Source organism: Motacilla alba, chromosome 20 (genome assembly GCF_015832195.1).
Source record: "Motacilla alba alba isolate MOTALB_02 chromosome 20, Motacilla_alba_V1.0_pri, whole genome shotgun sequence".
Lineage (NCBI taxonomy): Eukaryota > Metazoa > Chordata > Aves > Passeriformes > Motacillidae > Motacilla > Motacilla alba.
In genome coordinates, this window is record NC_052035.1 from 14,321,382 (window position 1) to 14,339,304 (window position 17,923).

At 50.2% G+C, this 17,923-nt stretch overlaps 1 protein-coding gene across 6 annotated transcripts in view; it reads left to right on the forward strand.

The window, feature by feature from the left end:
• Window positions 1-17,581, forward strand: part of NFATC2 (nuclear factor of activated T cells 2) — an 82,999-nt gene extending 65,418 nt beyond the window's left edge. For 5 of the 6 annotated variants that reach the window (XM_038158764.1, XM_038158766.1, XM_038158760.1 and 2 more), the window contains exon 10: window positions 14,367-17,581. In XM_038158764.1, the coding sequence (XP_038014692.1) occupies window positions 14,367-14,422 (56 nt within the window). In that variant the 3' untranslated portion in view covers window positions 14,423-17,581. Of the gene's footprint in view, window positions 1-9,674; window positions 9,763-14,366 lie in introns of all 6 variants that reach the window. The other variant, XM_038158763.1, reaches the window with a different exon arrangement.
• Window positions 17,582-17,923: the final 342 nt, after the last annotated feature.

Sequence of the window (17,923 nt, forward strand, 5' to 3'; positions counted from 1 at the left end):
TTAACCTCATCATCCTGTGTTCACATGTATAACCCACACCCTGTTAAAGATTTGTTCCTTGGAAATGAGTCTCAGCAAGCCTCCACTTCCTCATAACCCTGCAGCCTGCCCTGCCCTTCCAAGGCACTCTGATCCAGCCTGTGCTCTTTCTCAATCACAGATAGCATTGATTTTTCCCACCACAAGATGGGATTTTCAGAAGCTAACTGCAAAAAAGCAGAAAACCAGGAAGTGGGTAGCAGTGCTGTTGTAATGGTTTGCAGTTTCATTGATGAGTACCTATTTGTGCAGTCTCCTCACTCCCCTGGTGTGACTGCCAGGGAGTTTAGCCCCATTCCCACCTGAGTGAGGAGGGGGCTGCCCAAGGGGAGCCCCGGGGTGCTCTCAGGACAGCCTTTCATGTCTGGGTCCTCCAAGCAAACTCGCTGGCTGCCAGGGGTGTGCAGCTGGAGCATCAGCCTCACGAGGCAGACAAAGCCCAGCAGATTTCCAAAAGGCTAACAGCTGGATGCAGATGATCTCAAATTAAGAGAAGCCCAAAGCAGTTGCTCTCTGGCCCCTTCCCATGCTGGGCAGTGGCAGGGCCAGCCTGGGCACCTCACAGCACTGGGAGAAAAAGAAGGCAGCTGGGGGTGTTTCTGGGCACCTAGAAATGAGAAGGGGGGAGTCCCCACTGGGGCCAGTCACCCTCCTGAGTCACAGGAATTGCCTCTCCTTGTGGCCAGAAGGCTGCAGCCTGTCTGTCCTGGGGGTCATCCCACCCTCAGCCAGGGTCGGCAGTGACCAAACCCTCTGGAGGCTCTGCTGGCTGTGTCCTCTCCCCATGGTAATTTCCAGCCCAAAGACAAACTGTGTGATGATTGTCAGTGCTGATTAGTCATGCTGAGGGGTTGCTCACAGTGCTGTGAGGGGACCCCAAGGAAAGCCCCGTGGTGTGACCCATGTGTGACCCAGCCAGGGCAGAGCACTCCCAGCCCACCAACAGGATGTTGGCTGCTGACTTGGCCATGAGACATAACCAGCTCTGCTTGAGGGGGCTCTCCCAAGGCCTCTGCTTGCTGTCAGTTCAAAACAGGGGAAGTTTCCAGTTCTGTGATGCTCCTTCTGCCCTCTCCCAGTACCCACAGTAGCACGAGCTTGTTCTGAAGTTTCCAAGGCTTAACCACCCACTTCAGTTGAGCAAATTTTAGCTTCTTGGCCGAAGAGCAGGAGCACACAGCCTCGGGGATAGTCTGGTTTTTCCCATCGCTTCCATGTTTAGGTCTCTTGATGTGGCATTTTTGTAGTACCTGGGATATTCCCTCCCCTTCACCAGGCCTGTTTTGGCACAGCTGCAGTGTGGTTGGAAGCATGGCATGTGCTCCCTGCCAGGCAGGCCTGCAGTGCCAGGGACACCCGAGCTGGCTGGCACAGGCTCTGCGGATGGCCTGCAGCCATGGCCCGGCGTCTGAGCCTCTCGGGTTGGGGGAGCACAGGTCAGGATGGACCCGTCCTGCTGCTTTGTTTGGCTGTCCCAAAGGATGTTCCCTTGAGCCAAAGGATGTTCCCTTCGGCCATCCCAAAGGCTGTTCCCTTAGTCCATCCCAAAGGCTGTTCTCTTAGTCCATCCCAAAGGCTGTTCTCTTAGTCCATCCCAAAGGCTGTTCCCTTGGGCCATCCCAAAGGATGTTCCCTTGGTCCATCCCAAAGGCTGTTCTCTTAGTCCATCCCAAAGGATGTTCCCTTGGGCCTTCCCAAGGCCATTCCCTTGGGCCATCCCAAAGGATGTTCCCTTAGTCCATCCCAAAGGCTGTTCTCTTAGTCCATCCCAAAGGCTGTTCTCTTAGTCCATCCCAAAGGCTGTTCCCTTGGGCCATCCCAAAGGATGTTCCCTTGGTCCATCCCGAGGCCATTCCCTTGGGCCATCCCAAAGAATGTTCCCTTGGGCCATCCCAAGGCCATTCCCTTGGGCCATCTTGAGGCCATTCCCTTAGGCCATCCCAAAGGATGTTCCCTTGGGCCATCCCAAGGCCATTCCCTTAGGCCATCCCAAAGAATGTTCCCTTGGGCCATCCCAAGGCCATTCCCTTAGGCCATCCTGAGGCCATTCCCTTAATCCATCCCAAAGGCTGTTCCCTTGGGCCACCTCAAAGGTCGTTCCCAGTCCTGCTCAGGACAGCTCTGTGGTGTTCCTGGAGGTGCTGGACAGGCCTGTGCCACATCCCGAGGGGTGCCTGAGGTGTCCCTGGGTGTGGTTGATGTGTGAAGCGTGGCTGGGTGTCCAAGCCCAGTGCCTGAGCTGAGAGTGAACTACCCCAGTCCCTTTAGGAACGTGGCCTTGCTGCAGGCTCCAGTGCTTGCCCTACTCTGTTTGTGAGCCGGGGCATTTCTGTCCTGCTGGCAGGCACCGTGCTCCCAGCAGTGCTCACGGGGATTGCTGTGATGTGCCCTCTGTGTGTGTGCTGGGGCATTTCTGTCCTGCTGGCAGCTGCCCTGCTCCCAGCAGTGCTCACGGGGATTGCTGTGATGTGCCCTTGGCCCTGCTCTGTGTGTGTGAGCCGGGGCATTTCTGTCCTGCTGGCAGCTGCCCTGCTCCCTGCAGTGCTCACGGGGATTGCTGTGATGTGCCCTCTGTGTGTGTGAGCCCGGGCATTTCTGTCCTGCTGGCAGGCACCGTGCTCCCAGCAGTGCTCACGGGGATTGCTGTGATGTGCCCTCTGTGTGTGTGCTGGGGCATTTCTGTCCTGCTGGCAGGCACCGTGCTCCCAGCAGTGCTCACGGGGATTGCTGTGATGTGCCCTCTGTGTGTGTGCTGGGGCATTTCTCTCCTGCTGGCAGGCACCCTGCTCCCAGCAGTGCTCACGGGGATTGCTGTGATGTGCCCTTGGCCCTGCTCTGTGTGTGTGAGCCGGGCATTTCTGTCCTGCTGGCAGGCACCCTGCTCCCAGCAATGCTCACAGGGATTGCTGTGATGTGCCCTTGGCCCTGCTCTGTGTGTGTGCTGGGGCATTTCTGTCCTGCTGGCAGGCACCCTGCTCCCAGCAGTGCTCACGGGGATTGCTGTGATGTGCCCTCTGTGTGTGTGAGCCGGGGCATTTCTCTCCCGCTGGCAGGCACCCTGCTCCCAGCAGTGCTCACGGGGATTGCTGTGATGTGCCCTTGGCCCTTGCTGCTGCTGCTGCGTGTTCCAGCTGTCCGTGGCTGGTTCCCCTCTGTGGGACAGACAGTATTCCCATTGAATCCCCATTCCCGGCCTGCCAACTGCTGCTGAGTGTGCTGGGCTCCGATGAGATCATGTCAAACCCAAGCAAGTTTTATCTTTCTCTTGGGCAGGAGGGTGTTTTATCATGCTGTGGCTCCAAAGCCGCCGTTGTTACGTTGGAATTCTCCCAGGAAGTGTAGTGGTGCATGGTTAAATGCAAAGTAATAGGTTCAATATGAGCCACAGACACAGAGCTCTGAGCTGGCTGAGCACACTTGTGTTTAGAGGAGAACGTGGTTACACAGCTGGGGAGAACGGGGCAGAGATCAGGATGGGCTTGCCAGGCATCCCAGCCCTTGCAGCCTGCCCCTGGGACGCTGCCTGAGCACAGGATTTACCTCCTGCCTGCCTGGCGTGGGGATCCACACAGCTCCCAGACCTCACAGCTGGAAAACTGGGGATGGCTCATCATTAAATCCCAGCAAGGATTCCCTGGAGCAGTCTCTTTGGGTGGTGGTTCCTACATCTTCATCTGGAATTGGGATATCTGAACTAATTGAGGGAGATCTGGAAATAATTGAGGGCTAATTTCTGAACAAATGTAGGTTACTGCTGTTGTGGTGAGGTTGGGAATTGCCCAACCTCAGTAGTATGGGCTGCACTTCAGCTGAAGGTGAACCTCCACTGGACATGGAGGAGCTCATTCTGTTTCTGGTAATTGATAGCCCTCTTTTCCCTTTCCTTTAATCTTTTTTGTTTTCTTTCATCTTCTTTTCATATTGAAAACAAAAGTTTTCTCGTTCATGCCACTGATTCACATTGAAAGTTTGAAGCCTTTGGATGATGCAGATAACATTTTTCTGGTTCTCTCAAGCTGTTTACTGTCAGATGTTCCTGGCCTTCTTGAGGCAAGATGTAAAACCAGTTACAGTATCTGCTCCCGTGGTCTTTTGCACTCCTTTTCCCAGTTATCCGTGTCTCTTGTAATTAGGTCTGTCTCGTGGTCTCTGATTTATGCATACCCCATAGTATTGTATAGTATTTTTATTAGTACTTTATTTTATGGTAGAAACCCCAGCACTCTGTTGTGGCAGATGCTGCTTTGACTGCGGAGTTAAAAAAATCAGTTCCTCCCTCAAAGGAGTTCCAGAAAAGTGCAAAATAAGAGCAAACAGCTGGATGTGGGCAGGCTCACAGTATCTTGTATGTGGCACCTCCTTGACATTATTAGATGTGAATTGTAACACTCTGTCAGTAACCAGTTAAATATTTCATGGTCTGGATGCTTTCCAGCTGCCTTGGGAGCAGTAACTGCAGCCCCCAAGTGCTGGACTGCTGTGGGCAGGACCTGCAGAGCTGCTGCCCATCTCTGCCCGTGGCCTTGGAGGCAGTTCCCGAAGAGGGGAAGCATCTTCCCCCAAATATTCGTTTGTGGAAGGATATGGAGGCATAATAGAAAAAATAATCTGTGTGTTAAAGTGATTTTGTGTGCTCCCCTGCTCCGTGTGGTGCCTGTTGCCCACGGTCCTGCTGAAAACCAAGCAGATGGGAGCAGATGCCTTGTGCAGCCTGGCTGGGCTGGGGCTGTTTGTCAAGCAGAGGAGTTGCAGGCAGAGGGAGATTTGCATGTCTGGGCCAGAGGGGAGCTGGGTTTGCTTGGCAGAATTCCTCACGGGCCACTTGTGCATCTTCCCTGTTACCCTAGGACAGGGATTTTCTGCTGTTTTCCCCTGAGAACCAGGCTGAGAATTCAGTTCAGACGTGTCAGGAGGGAAAGCTGGAGTGGGGAGAGGCTGGGGTTCAGCAGGACTCCACAGCCCTTCAGAGGGGACGTTGCAGAGTGAAGACACAGCACAAGATAAGATGCCAGAGAATCAGAGCCAGTGAATAGTTCTGTGGATTAATAGACATAAGCACTAGAGCTCAAGGGAGGGAAACAGATTCCGTTATTGACTGTTCATCCCCTGCAAAACTGCCTAAAGGGAAGGCTTAATATGGTTTGTTTTCCCTTAATTAAATATTTGTTACATGGTTTGTTTCCCCTCAATTAAATATTTGTTCTGGTTGTTCCTTTGTGACAGAAATAAAAAAGCAGCAGCACTGCCTATCTTGTACTCTCAGTAATCCTGAACATGCTGTAGCTGTCCTTCTGCCCTCCCCCCCAATTAATTCCTGTAAAAATGGCTTTCTTGCATCCATTCTCTTTTCTCTCTCTGTTTTTGAATCACTTTGCTAATGACTCATCCTGCCCCAGTAAACAGGCTAACTCTAGGAGAATGATGAAACTGCACAGTGACACGTGCATGGAGAGCTGTTGCTCTGTGCTTTCCCTGCCGTTGCTGTTTTAGAGGTGTTGTGGTATCCAATACCAATTTCATCAGGTTTTAAACCACGAGGTGCTGCTGCTGGGAAAAGGCATCACCGGCCTCCACTGGTTGTGCTGGTTTTGATCTAAGAGAAATATGTCTCAGTACCAAATGGCACTGCTTATCTCAGCAGCTCTGGATCAAACCCCTGAGGTCCAAAGCATGCCCAATGAACCAGACAGGAGCACACTTCACCCTTGTGCTTTGCAGCAGCAGCAGCACAGTCAAGTCAAGAGTTAGCAGGGACAAAATGAGGACTCTTGCCTTGTGCTTCCTAGGCTTCAGTCCATCAGCCTAATATTTCTGTATGGGTTTAGCCAAGTTAACATGGTTTATAAAATGAACTCCATCCCCTTCTGGTATAAGTTTTTGTGTATTTATTTATTATGTGCTCATTCTACTTGGAATATTTTACTTGGTCTTGTTGCATGTAAACTAAAGCTAAATACAAACTTCATCTTTTCTCAGTAACTCACTGAGTATCAACGAGAGAGAGCCAACTCCATGACTCAAACACGTGTCCCTTCCCTTGCAATTGCAGCCAAAACTCTCTGGCATCAGAGTGCTGCAGAATGAAAGTCAGATCTAAATATATGTGAGCAGAAAGAAAGTCAGTTAAAAAAAGACTTTGTTATGGAAAGCTACTACAAACCAAATCCACGGTGGCCTGGAGTTCCTCATCACACCCAGGCTGATCTAGTTTTCCACTTTCAAGGTACTCTTCCCAAAGCAGCTGCTGACCCTGGTGGAGGAGCTGCCCAGAGCCAGCTCAGCTCCTTGCAGCCCCTTTCTGCCTCCTGTGTGGTGACTGCACAGACTTCAGGGGTTTCTGTGATAAAGCACAGGATATTTATCACCATCCTAGCAAGCAAGAATACAGGAGCTTTTGTTTCATGCCCATGTAGTTCTGGCATTGATCTCAGAGCCAGTCCTTGGGCAGTAACCTGGGAAGGGCCTGGGCAGTGCCTGGCCCTGGGTGCCACCCTGAGCACCATCCTTGGGTTTGGTGTCAGTGTCTGCAGTGCTCTGGGCAGAGGAAGGGTGCAGAGAATGAGATGTAAAGAAACAGAAACACCCCAGTTTGCTGGGGTGCCTCTCGCAGCTCTGCTCCAAGGGTCTGACACAACCCCTCTAAACTCAGCTCAGGGATCTGAGCCTGCAGAACAGCTCCAAGGGCTGCCCACAGGCATTCGCTGAAGCCTGCTGGGGCAGGAGGAAGAGGGCATGAAATTGTTCCTGAAGGTGCCCCTTCTTCCTCCAGCCCGTGTACAGGCAGGGCTTGCACCAGTCTTAGAACTGCCTGATGAAAAAAAGTGGTGACTAAATACTGAAATCCATCGAGCAAACAGGAAATCACACTCTGGAGCAACAATTGCTCTTTGTGGTGCTGCTGCAGCCAGCAGCCCAGGATAGAATCCCAGCATCACTGAAGGCATCACAAATGGCACCCATCAGCCTCAGGACTGTTCCCTTCAGCTCACTGCAGGGCAGCCTTAGGCAGCTGTTTCTGCAGGAGAACAGACATGGCACTGTTTCTGGAGTGTCATTTGTGCTGGAGCTCTCCCACTGCCCTGTTTTCTGTGTCAGTTGTTCTTTCACTCTCCCACTGCCCCATCTTCTGTGTCAATTCTGCTGTGATTCTTCTCCTGCCCCATTTTCTGTGTCAGTTGTTCTCTAACTCTCCCACTGCCCCATCTTCTGTGTCAATTCTGCTGTGATTCTCCTTCTGCCCCATTTTCTGTGTCAATTCTGCTGTGATTCTCCTCCTGCCCCATTTTCTGTGTCGATTGTGCTGTGATTCTCCTTCTGCCCCATTTTCTGTGTCAATTCTGCTGTGATTCTCCTCCTGCCCCATTTTCTGTGTCAACTGTGCTGTGATTCTCCTACTGCCTGGCTCAGCACCTGACGGTGCTTTGAGATCTAAAGGGTCTAAAGTCCAGCCTAAGGACTTTAAGACAGCCCTGCAGGGCTCTTGGGGTGCTTGCTCTCTGCTCCATCCCCACACGTGGCAGAGTGGATTTGCTGAGGGTGTAGCTCATCCTGTGGAGGTCATCATCCTCTCAGGCTGTTTTCTCTTAGCTGAGCAGGGATTATTGGAGTTCCAGGAGTGTGACCTCACAGCCTTTGTGTGTTTTTCAGCCCAAAGCAGATCTGTACCAGCTCTGCTCCTTCAGGGATGCTTGGCCAGGGCCGTGTGGCTGGATGATGACAGAGCTCCAAGCCCTGGAGTCCCCCTTTCCCCTCTGGGTCACTTTTCCTGCCAGCTTTGAGGCTGTTGTTTTGTCGTGGCTGTTGATCTTTTCTGGAAGTACAGTGACAATAATGAAAGTGCTTGGAGAACCCTTAGTGTTTCTGAGGTGGTGTCACAGACAGATTTGTGTTTTGAGTACTTCCTTCCTGCTAGTTTTGATCTACAGTGCGTTTAGGGCATTGAATTTTTTTAGCAGAAATGCTATCTTTATTTTTTGCTCTTTTCTTGCGGGCACACCCAACTTCCTGTTAAACATTTTGGGTAGGACAGTACTAAAGATACCAACTGTTTGATTTTTGCACCTCACTCTGGCACTGTGCTGAAGTATAAGGGAAGGATATTTAAATGTCCTGAGTGCAATCCAGATCCTGTAAATCCAGAGCAGTTCGGATATTGATTTCAGTTGGGATGGGCTTTAGCCAAAAATATGCATTTTATTTAGATTCTGTTTTCCATCAGATATCTGTATTATGTTGCTAAATTCATGGAAAGATGCCAATGGGTTTGGAGTCTGTTGATACTCCTGCAGCAAAAATGCATCCTGGGACTTGAGCTGCCACTTAGTTTGAGGTCAGCAACCTCTTCCAAGACTTTGCTTAATTCCTGGAGGTGAGCTGGTTGCTGTTGGGCTGGCGGGGGTTGAGGAGGCTCACAGTTCACGCAGACTCCGTGGCTTGCAAGCAGGACAAGACAGAAAAGCTGACGAGACCGACGCAGGGTGCATCCCTTGGCATTCCTGCAGTGAGGAGAAGCCCTGGTTCAGATGTGCCATTGAACCTTTACAGCTGAGAGCATCTCAGTAACAGTATGTCCCCGTTTTCCAGGAAAAAAGCCTTTGATTGCCGTTGATTTATAAACAGCCCCACACGCTCTCAGTGCTGTTCCCCAGCACAGGTTGTTGGGTTTGGGCTCCTTGTGCCTGTGCACCCAAACTGGTATTTCCCAGTCAAGGAGTCGCTGTGCTCTCGTGTGCAGGAGCTGATTTTCCAGGATGCAGAGTATAAAATAGGCTGTGTACTGAGTGGGAGGTTCCAGGGTATGATACGTGGCTGCACAATCCCTGGGAGCCAAGGAAAATACTTCTTTTCTATATATAGTCACCTGAAATCCAGCAGCAAAGACACTTCTGAATCTTGCACTCAAAACTTCGCTTTTAAGAAGCACTTTTTGCTCCTTAATATTGCAATTTTTAAAATTATTATTTCCACATGGTTTTGCAGGAGTGCCAAATGCTTTCATAGTGAATTCAAGAGAAATCTAAAAAGATTAAGAAATAAAAAAAAAAAAAGAAAAAGGCAGAAAATTTTAAATACTGCCTTTTCCTGAGGAAAATAATTCTCCTTATTTGCATTTGAAGCAAAGACTGAAAGTTTCATGATTTCTTTACCCAGATCTTTCCTGTTCTGTACAATTCAGGCAAGGTCTGATTTTCACAGCCACTGTGGTTGGATCTCTCAATTACATGGGACTGACTTTGGATCTTATTGGGGCACTGGGGTGACTTCAGAGGTGAATTTTGCAAAAGCAGTGACGAGTCTGACCTGACTCACAGGGACCCCTGGGCCTCTGGAGTCTCAGACCAAATGATCAGCTTTTCACCTTTTGTCACCAATTTAGGAGTGTAAGTTTTGGAATATTCATTTTTAGATAACATCAGTTAAGAAAAGAGGGGAAAAAAGTAAAATCTGATGCTGGATCTGAGCAAACAGAAAGGTCAGTGGTTAAGTTGTGCCTTATGTGTTGTGTGTGCTGAAATGTCCTTTTATGAAATTAACCCACAAAATGGAAGAGTAGCTGAAAGCTGTAACACCTGGCCATGCAACATGGGTCAAAGGTTACCTTTTTTCTCAAAAATGGTTTTGCAAATCTTTTTCAGAGCTGATAGATACACACCTTAGCTGGATACAAAACATTATATGAAAAAGAATGACTGTGATCTTTGATCCAAGCAATCAAAAAGAAAGGTAATTGGTATTTTTCTGCCTTTTCTCCAGCTGTGTGTTTCTCTTAACCTTTATTTATTTATTTATTTCAATTAAGAAGTCATGCCCCTTTTTATTTGGCGTAGAGGGTTTAAAATATTTAATTTTATTTATTTTTTTATTTTAATACTCTTTTTCTTCCCCACTTGTGTAGCACAGATTTGTCCTGAGGTAGCTGGGGCCTGGTGGGCAGGGAAGGAGAGGTGGGGCTGTGCATGCTGGGCTGGAGCATCTAAAGGATCCCATCCTTCCAGGCAGGGCAGGTTTGGGGCACTCTGCCAACAGGCTCAGCTTTGCTGCCCCATTCCTGCCCAGGGCTTTGCTTTGCACGCCCCAGCTCCTGCTGGGCACGGCAGGACATGGAGCTCTGCAGGGAGGAGCCATGGGGCTGAGCTGTGCCTCCTCTGAGCAGCCCCTCACTGCTGCAGGATCCCCAGAGGGTCAGTGCCACCTGTGGGAACACCCACAGCATTCCTGTACCCAGGGGGATCAGTGGGATTGTCCCCAGAGGGTCAGTGCCACCTGTGGGAACACCCACAGCATCTCTGTACCCAGGGGGATCAGTGGGATTGTCCCCAGAGGGTCAGTGCCACCTGTGGGAACACCCACAGCATCCCTGTACCCAGGGGGATCTGTGGGATTGTCCCCAGAGGGTCAGTGCCACCTGTGGGAACACCCACGGCATCCCTGTACCCAGGGGGATCAGTGGGATTGTCCCCAGAGGGTCAGTGCCACCTGTGTGGAACACCCACAGCATCCCTGTACCCAGGGGGATCAGTGGGATTGTCCCCAGAGGGTCAGTGCCACCTGTGGGAACACCCACAGCATCTCTGTACCCAGGGGGATCAGTGGGATTGTCCCCAGAGGGTCAGTGCCACCTGTGGGAACACCCACAGCATCCCTGTACCCAGGGGGATCAGTGGGATTGTCCCCAGAGGGTCAGTGCCACCTGTGGGAACACCCACAGCATCTCTGTACCCAGGGGGATCAGTGGGATTGTCCCCAGAGGGTCAGTGCCACCTGTGTGGAACACCCACGGCATCCCTGTACCCAGGGGGATCCGTGGGGTGGCACAGGTGCAGAGGGGTGTGAGTGTGGCACCCTCACAGGGTGACACTGCCAGCTCAAGGGGCTCCTTCTGTCTCTGGGCTGCTGGGACACAGCCCAGTGTCACCCCACGGGAACACACCCCAGTTTCCAGCTGGGAGGGTGTGAGGGAGGCTGGGCTGGCCGTGGGGCCTGCAGCAGGGGCTGATGCCCACCAGGGACACAGACTGCCCCCACAATTCCAGCAGCCTCTGGGTCACCTCCCTGGGCATCCCCAGGGCTCTGTCCCACTCCTGCAACAGGGAGGTGACACAGGACACGCTGAAGGGTGCCCAGGCAGGCCTTTCTTGGCCTGCATGGCTGCTGGCAGCTGTAATTTCAATATCTTTCTTTATGATTCAATTTTCATTATCTCTGCATATGTGCCTGTGGCCTCATTTAATCAGTTCTCTCATTAAACAGATCAATAGTGGTGTGCTCCCGAGCAACCAGCGCCAGGCGCCTTAAACAACAATGTTTTATTTATTAATCACATAATCTCCTGCTCCTCTCAGCTAGAAATTAGCAAATAATGACAACTGATACTTGAGATACATTTTAACCACACTGCCAGAAGGAGATAGCTGCGAGTTCAGGAGAGCAGGCTCAGCCCATGCTGGGGGCTTCCTCTGAGGTTTAGGCATGGCTCAGTTTGTGATTTGGTTCAGGCTCAGTTTGTGATTTGCTCCAGGCAGATTCCGTTCAGGCTCAGTTTGTGATTTGGTTCAGGCTCAGTTTGTGGTTTGGTCCAGGCAGATTTGGTTCAGGCTCAGTTTGCTGGTTTGGTTCAGGCTCAGTTTGTGATTTGGTTCAGGCTCAGTTTGCTGGTTTGGTTCAGGCTCAGTTTGTGGTTTGGTCCAGCCTTTGTTGAAGGCCAGTTCTCTTGGGTAGCCCTGGATGTGTGCTCACAGTCCTGGAGCAGATCCCCAGGGATGTGTGATTTCACTGGCCTTGGGCTGGAGGTGATTTCCAGCTTGGAGAGCCAGCCGTGCCTTGGGATCATTCCTGTTAATTTACATCTTGCTTGGGCTTAGGGACTCTGGTTGTAGGTTTTAGTGCTGGGACAAGCCCTGACACACTCTAGTGATGCCCAGCCTAACCTGCACCTAACACTCCTCTCCGCAGTTGGATTTGGGTGAAGGTCAGGGTGGCTGTGGGACATCCAGGCCAGCTGATAACAGGGAGCTCTTGACATTCAGGTTCTCACAAAAATCTCATTTTTCCACGTGGAAGAGCTGGCAGGGAGCAGTCCTGGGTGTGCCTGTCCGTGGGGTTAGTGCTGCACACTGCTCCCCTGCAGCTTTTCAGCCCCGTTCAGGCTGCAGCCCCCTGTAACCTCAGCCCACAGAAGCCACTGCTGACCTCAGGGGAGGGAAAGTGAAGTTTGCAGGCTGAGTCAGCACTTCACCACAGCATCCAGCCTGCCCAGAGCTGGCCCCAAGCAGAGAACAGCCAAAGCTGGACCCCTCTTCAGGGAGCTCCACTGAATTATCTGCTCGTGTTTCACTTCATATTTAACCCTTCCTAGATGCAGATGACTGCTGGCTCTGCTATTGCCATGACTGTGTTAGATAAAGGGAATAGGTAAAACTCAGCTGCGGTATTTTCATAGCACAAACAAATGTGTTGATAAATAAACCTCCTGCAGCCTCAGCCCACTTGTTTCTCAAAAGGAAATGACCCTCTAAGAGTGGGTGCCCACTTCTTTTACCTCACTGCTATTTTTAGCCGAGGCTGTGCAAACTTTCCATTGAAGACCTGCTCCTGTCATTTCCTGGGTAGAGCAGGCAGGAAGCGGAGAGTGAGCAGGAGGAGGCAGTGCCTCAGGCTGGACCGACCTCCCCTCGCTCTGGCTGCCGCCCTGCTCTGCAGAGCAGCCCTCCCTGAGCCCCCGAATGTTCCTTCTTTGCCACAGCTCAGCCCCGAGCCAGCAGCCCACCGTGGCAGGGAGGATGCTGGGCAGCAGCAGAGGGCAGGGGTTCAGCTTTTCCTGCCCACATCATCTGCAGGAGGCACCAGTCCGGCTCAAATCAGGCATCTCCCAGCTGGAGTTAGGAAAAGCTGAGCCACGGGCTGTTCCTGGTGGCATTTCTGAGCATGGAGCTCCTGGAGCACAGCCCCCCCTGTCCAGCAGCAGCATGGAGCTTTGAAAAAACACAGCTTTTACTTCCTCAGGAGACAAATCCCAGCATGCAGAGAGGAAGGAGATTTCAAACCATGAATTGTAACTATTAAAAACTAATTCATGTGTTCCCCTTCCCAGAGACTGGGCAGCAGGTTTTTTAGATAGGGGGAAGTCGTGAAATTCTATGTTAATTAATACTATGTTAATTAATGTTTCTCATAAACATTTATTAGAAATTGGATAGAATATAGAGGGGCCTTACAGCTGCAAACCTGAGGATTAATCAGTCTTGGGTGAGGGCCTGCTTTGGTTTGAGTCAGTCCCTGTTTCAGCCCTTAAATATCAGCAGGGAGAAGTCATTTAGATCTGGGGTCTGAAACACAGAACATTTAGTTTTCTTGTTTTAAGGCAAATCAGAGTAACTAAGCAGTTTCCACAGCACGATGAATACAGCACCAAGGGCTGCAGGTGCAATGGAGCCCCAAAAAGGCACTTCTGGAGTTCTGCATCAAAGTGCTCATGGTTTAGGTCTCTCCTAATCAAAGTGCAGAGATTTCTGCACTTAAATTCTAGGGAGCACCTGCATTCTAGACAGAGAATTGTTGTTCCAGGGGGTGCCAGAGGAGGCTTTAGGCAAGTGAGTGTGAAAAGTTGCCAGGAGACATTGGCTGTTGTAGATAAAGTGATTTGTTCTGACTTTTAAACAGACAGCAGAGTTCTCCAGTGTGTTCCCTTGAGCTTTATTAACAAGCCTGTCCCAGCCTCTCACAGTTCCCTGGTGCTGCATGCAGCTTGTTTGTGCTCCACTCTGCAAATAAATGATAATAAAGATGTAAAGCAGCTGGAGTCTAGAGTGGGATTAAAAAATACCAAACACAAACCACCCAGATGCAAACTTTTCCACCTGAATTGCAGTCTCTGTGTTTTCACCACTGTCCACTATGTTTCCTGCACACCTGGCCCTTTTCTCTTTAAAATATGTTTTCTTCAGCCTAGTGAAACTGTTGGAACGCTCAGCTACCTAGAGATGTTCCTTCCTTTTCCCCCTGGGGTGCGGGCAGTGTCTGTGGCAGAGGGGGTGTGTGTGAGGGATGTGGCAGGCCCTGGGCAGTGCTGCAGCCTCTCTCTGTTTTCTGGCACCTGAATCACACCGAACACAGTGAAACCCCCTCTCTCCACTCCTTCCCCCTTGCCTTCCAGAAACGTGTCATCTGGGCAAACAGGACCATTATTTTTTATTTAGATTTTAATAAAATTGAGTTATGAATGCAGAGGGGATGTTTGCAGCTCGAGTGCCCAAGGATTGCTTTTACTTTTCACTTGTCGTGATGTTGGAAGTGCTTTAATGTTTCCTCCTCTCTCTTTTATTTCCCAGTTAACGAAATTATCAGGAAGGAATTTTCTGGACTCCCTGCCAGAAGTCAGACATAGAAGAAGAGATTTGTGAGACAACTTTTACCGAATCCTTCCATAAGTGACCTCTTAGATCCTTCCAGTGCCCCTGCATCCTCTGGCTTCCTTTGCAGTTCATCTCCAGGCAGAGACTCGGTGCAAGGAACAATGAATTGGCACCAAGTGACAGCCCTGGCTGAGCACCTCGCCACCTCTGTGTGTAAACACCACGAAGGACACCCTTCCTTTCATCCAGAGATCACATTGTTCTCCTGGAACAGAGCATCTGTCTGAGGAAACACTTCAAGCCTGCTGCAAACCGTCTGTCTGTCCATCCATCCATCCATCCATCCATCGGGGGAGACGGGAGCCGTCCCCTGGGCAGGGCTCAGAGCCTGGGCTGGGCACTGGGGGTGGGCAGAGGGGGACAAAGAGTAATACATTCCATGGGGGAGTAACACCATCCTGCAGGTCACTAGCAGTGATTTGCCCTCCAGCTTCCAAAGCCCTCCTGAGAAATGTCATTATTGTAGGAAACTGAGGCAGCCGAGCTCGCTCAGCCTTCCTCCAGCCCAGGATCAAAAGCCAGTTTGCTCTGAGCACTGTGGTTGGTATTTCAGACAGGAGCTCTCAGCTCAATCCAGGAGTTTTCTTCATTTTTCTTGTCAGTCTGGATAGGAATTTGAAGGAGAGGGATTCTCATGACCAACCAGTGAAAAGAGCAATTCAGCAGTTGCAATGCCTGCCCCAAGGTAAAATAAACCCAGGTAAACCAGAGATTAATATATAGGAGTCACAGTAAACCCAAAGATTTTATGATTGATCCTTACTAGTATTTAGGCAGTGTATGAACACATCTTAGATATTTTCTCTCTAACAAATTGTTGCTGTTTCTTTTCATGTAGAACCTGCTCTTGGCTCATAACTTGTCTCATTTAGCAGCTGGAACATTTACTCACCCGAGCTGCAGAGGAAAATAATTGCATCTTACAGCAGCCATACATTCCAGAGAAAATAGACACTTATTTATATTCACCTGGCCTCTTCAGCTTTGCAAAGCTACCAGCAGTTCCTGGAAAGGTTCCATTTCCATGGGAGTTAGTATTTTGTTATGTTTTGCTTCGTGTGTTAGAATATCCTGTCCTGACTCCTGCTTAGCACATTCCTGGTAACCACTGCCACCTGCAGTTGCACGTTAGAATATTTAGGGGAGTCAGGGATAGAAAGGCTTCTGAGCGGGTGTACAGTAAAAGATAGCCATAATACTTCAGCAATTACATAGCAATCTTTCCTGGTTTTATAAATAAGGAATGCTGATATTTTTGGGAATGCAGAGCCTGAGCTCTGCTCTAGAGCACAGTGAAATTAATCCAGTTTTCAGCTGTGTCACAGTAAACTTGGCAGAATGGCAGCGTGTCCGCTGCTCACAGCAGGAATGAGGGATGGGAATACAGCAGAGCAGCCTCAAAATTGGTTCCCCAATGTCTCAAGAAAGATTTTGCACAATCCATGCAGAGCATGGCTTGGTCCAACAAAAATCTCTTCAGGACTATCAGGAAGAATATATTTTCTGCCACTAAAAACTGGTGCTTAAACTCTGCAAGGTCTTGGGGGTTAGAGTGGGAGACAGAAGCATTAGGTTCTTCAGAACACCTGGCCTGGGGCTCAGCTAAAATGTGGCTCTTGAACAGAAATCTGAATTTCACAAGAGCAGCTCTGAAGTCCAGATTCAGCCCAGCTCAGATCCAGAACCAGAGCAGAGCCCTGCACATCCCACCCTGGCATTAATGGCACCCCTGGCTTCTGTTCCTGCTTTGCGAGGCTCAGACCTTGCACCCCAAAATGAGTTCCCTGTGTCCAGCACCCAGAACTCTGGTGCTCTCCTGGTGAGCTCTGCCCTGCAGGTGCCCTGGCCAAGCCTCAGCCTGGACCTGCAGAGGTGAAAATGGCCTTTTGTAATTGCTGACTTTTCCAGAACAAGAGTGAGGCCCAGCCTCGCTGCAGAGGGCAGCTCCTGTCAGACAGCACTCAGCAGGACTGACTGGCTCACACGCCTCAGAAAGCTCTTCTGGGTGGTTAAAAGCTGTCAGTGGGCCAGAACCTGACACATATATAGGGGTTTTAGTGCAGTCTGATGAATGAGACAATTTTGACATATTCTAAAGGCCAAAGTTGCCTTGTCAGAAGTTGTGTGCTGTAGCTGAGTACAAGAACAGACCCCAGTGCATCTCCCAGTTTCACACTTGGATGTATCAAACGTTTTCCATGATCCAACCTGTAAAGTATAGGAGAAATTTAAAAAACAACCCAGAAACCCATCCACAGGAAAAAAAAATTTCAGATTTCTGGCAGAACATTCTCTTCTGCTGGATTTTAAATCGAAGCCCAGGAAGGTCTTTTCAGATCTGTGATGTGCTGCTGCTGCTGCTGCTCTGGTGATTGCCTGCAGCAGCTACTCATCAGTTTAGGAGAATAACTTTTTGCATATTTATTTTTTGATTATATCAATTTAGAAAAGTAAAATCTAGTGCTGGATCTGAGCAGAGGAAAAGGTCAGCGTTTAAATTCTGCCTTCTGGATCGTTGAGGCTGAAATGTCCTTTTATTAAATTAACCCCCAAAAGGAAGGAGCAGCTGAAGCCCTGGGTTTGGAGCAGAGGCTGTGCAGGGCAGAGGAGCCAGGCAGGCACAGCCCTGCAGTGCTGCACCAGGAGCCCTCTGCAGCCCAAAGACACCACATTTCCCCTGTGCTCATGTGTTCTTCAGGCCCTTTGCTGTAGAGGGGGACAGAGGGTTGGGTTTTGATTTGTTGGATTTATTTTTGGTTGGGGTTTTTTTAGGTGGTTTTTTTTGTTTGTTTTGGGTTTTTTTTTTGGTTGGAGAGTTTTTTTAGGGTTTTTTTCCATTTTTTTGGGGCTGATTTTTTTGTGTTTGGGGTTTTTCTTTGGGGAAGGGGTTTTTAATGTGCTACAGGTGCTCTAGCCACGCTTGCACTGGCTGTATTCCCTCCTCCTCTTCAATGCACAGCTGTTAATCTGTGTACATGAACAGTGTACAGTGTCATTTCTGTAACACACCCACACAGAGAGGGCTATTTGCACGGGCTGGTAGCGACAGGACAAGGGGGGAATGGCTTCAAACTGACAGGGAATAGCTTTAAATCAGAAATTGGGATAAAAATCCTCCTTGGGAGGGTGGGGAGGGGCTGGGCTGGAATTCCCAGAGCAGTGTGGCTGCCCCTGGATCCCTGGCAGTGCCCAAGGCCAGGCTGGACAGGGCTGGGAGCAGCCTGGGGCAGTGGGAGGTGTCCCTGCCATGGCAGGGGTGGCACTGAGGTCCCTGCCGGCCCAGGCCATGCCCTGCTCTCTGTGGGTGCATTCTTTTATCCATGGCTAGACATGAACACCCCGTGCAGAGCTGGGTCCCTCCTGTGCTGGCTCCCAGCACTTGAGCAGCTCAGCTTCACCCCATGTATTCTGAATTTCAGGGGTTCAGCCACAGCTGCCCGAGCTCAGGCTCTGCTGCCCCTCTGCTTTCCATG